The 6,000-nt window shown below is 34.0% G+C and overlaps 1 protein-coding gene across 1 annotated transcript; it reads left to right on the forward strand.

Annotated features, from left to right (window-relative positions):
- Positions 1-716: 716 nt before the first annotated feature.
- LOC100919117 (olfactory receptor-like protein DTMT) lies at positions 717-3,588 on the forward strand. Its single transcript, XM_031949244.1, has 2 exons — positions 717-736; positions 2,649-3,588. Exons 1-2 carry the CDS (start codon positions 717-719, stop codon positions 3,586-3,588), a joined length of 960 nt encoding a protein of 319 aa, XP_031805104.1.
- The last annotated feature ends 2,412 nt before the right edge of the window (positions 3,589-6,000 follow it).

Genomic DNA, 6,000 nt, shown 5'->3' on the forward strand with positions numbered 1-6,000 from the left:
CCTCTGAGATAAAAATGGAAACTTTTACTCTGATGTTCAAGGCCTCCCACCATTTGTTCCAAACTATTTTCTGAGATTAACTTCACATGACTTGCCTTCACATATTCAGTATCCAGATAAACTGACCTACAAACTATTTCTCAAAGTCAACATCCTCTCTCCCACCTCCATACATTCTCTCAAGTCATTCCTTATGCTTTAAATTCACTCTCTCCACATCTTCCTGTGACCGAATCCTTATTACTCTTAAAAATTCTATTCAAGCACCAATTTCACTAAAAATAGTTGCCTAATGCCACCAGATATAGACACATTCTCATGCTCAAATTTTGTTCCATTATACTGACTCAAATAAATGTGGAATGCAATGTCCTTCAGGCAATGAACTTTGGTCTTTAGGCTTAATAGATTGAATGCACATAGAAGATGCTTCATAAATATATCTAATGTCTATATTATCTCATTGGATTCTTGCAATACCAATAGAAAATAGATGCTATGATTGTGCCCCTGTTATAGAGGAGGAACCTGGACAAACAAAGGGTAAGTAATTTGATTTGGGAAACAAAGGTCTCACAGCTAGTAAGTATCTGAGACTACAAGTAAACTCAAGTCTTCTTGACTGCATCCCCAGCACTCTTTTCACTTTACCACATAGCTATCTGAGCCAAACTATTTGAGAACAGATATCTTAGAACTGACCATAAATGGTATGTATGAGTTGTATTAGCAAACTGCATGTTCACTACAAATTTCTGGATGTTTAAAGATAAAAAGCTAATTGCCCTAGATAAGTTCAAGTCACTAGGAATAACTATGAACAACTTCATAGGAGAGTTATCAATGAGATTTCTTAACTACTTCAAAGGTTCACAGTGAATGAGAGATTTGTTGCAGAACTAGAGATGACTAAGTGACCTAATCATCACTACAGAAAAAAAATGTATTCTTCAAATCGGAGACCAATGAGTTTCAACTTAGGTCAACTCCAAGGTTAGGGAGGGAGCTTTAATACAGAGACAATTCCTCAACACACAGTAAGAGGATCCACATTTACTATAAGACTAGATGGGTTCATCAAAAGCAAATCACAACACCAGATGAATCCTTCTTTATTTGTAATAGATTTCACAAAAGATTAAAAAAAATGGAAATTAAGCATGGTTTGCTCAGATTTCAACAGATCATCTGACAGTCTCTCAAAATATGGATTAGATCAGATGTTGTAGGGACATGTAACCCAACCCACATTAAAATGTAATTGAGAAACATTTAACAAAATAATTAGAAATACAATAAAACAAGCTATTGTAGTTTTCAAACTCAATATGCATCTCACAGGGTTTCAAGTCTATTGGAGCTTGAACCATTGGAGTAAATAATATAGTTATTTAGGTTCTGAAATCATCATCTCACTGTGCTCTAAGAGTGTTCATTAATGAACCAATATCAACTTAGAGGACAACTTATAGGGCAGTCCCCTGAGGTCCTTTCTTTGGCCTCGTTCTATTCAACAATTTTAGCAGTAATGGGAAAGAAGATATAGACAGCATTTTTTTTAATCTAAAATGTCTCAGTAAACTGTAAGAGTGACTTAAGCATAATATTGGTTCAAAATATCAATTGCACAGATTACATAGATATACATAGATACATAGATATACAGATATACACAGAGGGAAAAAAGAGGTAGAAAGCACATCATGTGCTGAAAAACTTAGGATACTGTTACTGCAAGCATTGATTTATGTGAATATATTTCAAGGTAACATAAACAAAAATAAATGTAATCTGGAGCTATCATTGATTTAAGTATAGTTTCCAGTATTATGCTAGTCCCACAATTCTCTATCTGGACATTGGATTTAAGGAAAAGACAATTACAAGCTACATAATGTCTAGAGGACACAGGCAAATGTGATAAACAAAATTTTAAATATGCAATATCTCAAAATCACAAAATTTCAGACTTCTAAGGCAACTCAGAGAACATCTAGTAAAATTCATGTGTTCATGAATTCCCTTCACAATATCTCAAAAGATGTTCTTCACTTGAAAACTGTTTTAAAAGAATTTGAAACTAGAACCAGTGACTCCACATTCACTGTTCCTTTTACTATACCATATAGTGGTATAATAGAAGGTGACTCATTTGAACACACCATATATGCTTAATCAAGAAAGCAGATGCATCATTTAGGTAGGAAAAGATCATTTCTCTTATTAAATGTTTTAAAGACTGTACTGTATTGAGGTATTTAACTTCTGATTTAACCCATAGTATAAAATCAGATCCAATGATTGAAAATTATAAAGAAATATAGTTTGGTTCAAAAGAAGAATAACTTTTTAACCTCTTAGAACTGACCATAAATGGTATGAGTTGCAAAAGAGGCTTAGATTGGGATGACCAATAAACTAGACATCTAGATTTTAATCCCATCTCAATCATTTCTCTAGATATTAATTTCTTCACTTATAAAAATTAGAAGTCAGACTTGGTGATCTCTCAGGTTTCTTCCAGCTCTGAAATTCTACAAACTCTGTCTCATGAACAAACTATTTTTACTAAAATTTCTTTTCAAAAAAATAATTGGCATTTTTTTTGTGTTTTTTTTTTAGATGAAGCAAGTTCATGATGAAAATAGGAACCAAACCGTTATTTCTGAATTCATTCTCCTGGGCCTGCCTATCCAACCAGAGCTAAAGGCCATTGTTTATTCCTCCTTCCTGGCCATGTACCTAACTACAGTCCTCGGAAACATGCTCATCATCCTCTTGATTTCTCTGGATTCCCACCTACACACACCCATGTACCTGTTCCTCAGAAACCTGTCCTTCTCTGATATGTGCTTCTCTTCTGTGACCATCCCCAAACTGTTGATAAATATGTGGAGCATGAAACCAGTCATCCCCTATCCTGGATGCCTGACCCAGATGTACTTCTTCCTTTTCTTTGGAGATCTGGAGAGCTTTCTTTTGGTGGCCATGGCTTATGATCGCTACGTGGCCATCTGTTACCCATTGCACTACACAGTCATGATGAGCCCCAAGCTATGCAGCTCTCTTGTGGTGCTCTCCTGGGTCCTAACTACCTTTCATGCATTGCTGCATACCCTGCTCATGTCTCAAGTAGCTTTCTGTGATAACAACATTATCCCCAACTTCTTCTGTGACATGTCTGCCCTTCTGAAACTAGCTTGTTCAGATATCCACATCAATGAGCTAGTAATATTCATCATGGGTGGGCTGGTTATTGTTTTACCATTCCTGCTAATTGTCACATCCTATGCTCGTATCCTCTCTTCTATCCTCAGGGTGCCCTCTGTGAGGGGCATCCGCAAGGCTTTTTCTACCTGTGGCTCCCACCTCTCAGTGGTCTCTCTCTTCTATGGGACAATTATTGGACTCTACTTGTGCCCTTCAGCCAATAATTCCACATTAAAGGAAACAATCATGTCAATTATGTATACTGTGGTAACACCAATGCTGAATCCCTTCATCTATAGTCTGAGGAATCAAGACATGAAAGGGGCCTTCAAGAAACTCCTAGAAGGAAGAAAAATTTCCAACACCCTGGGACACTGATACTGAAGCTTCTAACATAACTTTAAAAGTACAATGAGATTGTGTAATACAATAATAATGTAGAGACTAGAAAAATATCCTATATGGTCTCTTTGCTTTCATTTCCTCCCATTCATTCCTAAGTACTCTACATTACCAGAGTATTCTTCCTTAAAACTTCTATTACATCCCTCTCCTACTCAGATATTTTACATTCTTCCAAGACTGACTTTTTCTTTCTTCTCTCCCTCTGTTCCTTGTACTTGCAACCAGACTAGTCTCATCACAGTTCCTATTGCTATCCCTCCTATTATCTACTTTCCCAGATGAAGTTCTCTCCCCTTCTTTTCTCAACATTCTATGCCCTTTAAAGTACAGTTTAAATTCTCCTATATTGATTTATTTTTAAATCATTTTTTAAAAATTAGTTACATTGTATTAGTTCCTGCATTAGGTACAGGTCTTCTCAATCATCCCTGACTGAAGTGACTGAATCTCTCCTCCAAATCCCCAAGTCACTAAATTTAGCGATTCTTTATGTCCAAATCTTCTTTTAGGATGCAAGCATAATTCTACCTAGATATGAGAGTGATATCATTGTTTGGGAGGAGAGAAAAGAATTCTTAACTAAAGAATTTTAATTTAGAGTATTTTTCCAAACAACATGTCAAGACAATTTTTAGCATTAAGTTTTACAAGATTTTTTATTTCCAAATTTTTCTCCCACCTTCTCTCCACCTTCACTCTTCCAAAAATGGTAGGCAATTTGATAAAGATTATACATGTGCTATCATGGAAAACATACTTCCATATTAGTTGCAGTTATGAAAAAAAGAAATAGATCAAAAAAGAAAAAAACCGATAATAATAATAATAGAATATGTGATAAAATATGCTTCTCTCTACATTCAGAGTCCATTGGTTCTTTGTCTAGATGTAGAGTATAACATTTTTCTAAATGAGTCCTTTATATTTGTCTTCAAGCATTGTATTGCTGAGAAGAACTGAGTCATTCATAGCTGATTACTATGCAATGTTGCTTATAAATGTTTTCCTGGTTCTACTAATTTCATTTGGATCATTTTACACAAGTCTTTCCAGCTTTTTCTGAAATCTGCTTGCTCATTATTTCTTATTACACAATAGTTTTCCATTACAGTTATACATGACAGCAATTCTCCAATTGATGGGTATCCTCTCAATTTCCAATTATTTGCCACCATTAAGAAGCCTGCTATAAATATTTTTTCATGTGTAGGCCATTTTCCTTTTTCAAATTATCTCTTTGGGATAGGAATTTTGTAGTGCTGCTGTTGGATCAAAGAGTATACATAGTTTAGTTGTCCTTTGGGCATAGTTCCAAATTCCTCTACAGAATGGTTGTTTCATTTCACTGCTCTACCAATAGTGCATGAGTGTCCCAATTTTCCCTTATCTTCTCCAATATTCATCATTTTTCTTTTTTGTCATATTAGCCAATCTTACAGGCATATGGTAATACCGCAGAGCTGTTTTAATTTGCATTTTTCCAATTAAAAGTGATTTAGAGCACTTCTTCATATGCCTACAGATAGTTTTGATATCTTCATTTGAAAACCACCTGTTCATATTCTTTGACCATTTATTAATTGAGGAATGGTTTGTTTTCTTATAAACTTGACTCTATTCTCTATATATTTAAGAAATGAGTTCTTTATCAGAAACACTAACTATAAAAATTGTTTCCCAGATTTCAGCTTTGCTTCTGATCTTGGTTTCAATGGTTTCATTTATACAAAAGCTTTTTAATTTAATAGAATCTAATTATGTATTTCACATTTTTTAGTGTTCTTTATCTCATTTGCTCACCCTTCTACATAGATCTAAAAGATAGGCTATTACTTATTCTTCTAATTTACTTATAGTGTCACCCTTTCTATCTAAATTATGAACCCATTTTGACTTTATCTCAGTATAGACTATGATATAACTAGTTTGTTCCATACCTTTTTTTAATTCTATTGTTGTCCAGTTTTCTCAGCAATTTTTGTCAAATAGTGCGTTCTTATCTCAAAAGCTGAGGTCTTTGGGTTTTTCAAACACTAAGTTACTATGGTCATCTGCTATTAGTGTGTTTTGTGTGCATAAGCTTTTCCAGTAATTTCCATCTTTCTTAGCCAATGCTGTATGATTTTGATGATTACTTCTCTATAATATAATTTGATATCTGATCTTGCTAGACCACCTACTATTGTTTTTTTTAATTAACTCTTGAAATTCTTGACTTTTTGTTATTCCAGATGAATTATTTTTTCTAGCTCTTCAAATAATTGAACTTTTTCTATTTTTCTATTATTTTCTATTAAAATTAAAATAATTTTTGGCAGTTTGGTTGGTTAAAACAGTTTAATTTAAGCAATACTGTTCAACATACCATGCATAAGATAAGTCTCT

This window comes from Sarcophilus harrisii, chromosome 2 (genome assembly GCF_902635505.1).
Source record: "Sarcophilus harrisii chromosome 2, mSarHar1.11, whole genome shotgun sequence".
In the NCBI taxonomy this organism is placed as follows: Eukaryota; Metazoa; Chordata; class Mammalia; order Dasyuromorphia; family Dasyuridae; genus Sarcophilus; species Sarcophilus harrisii.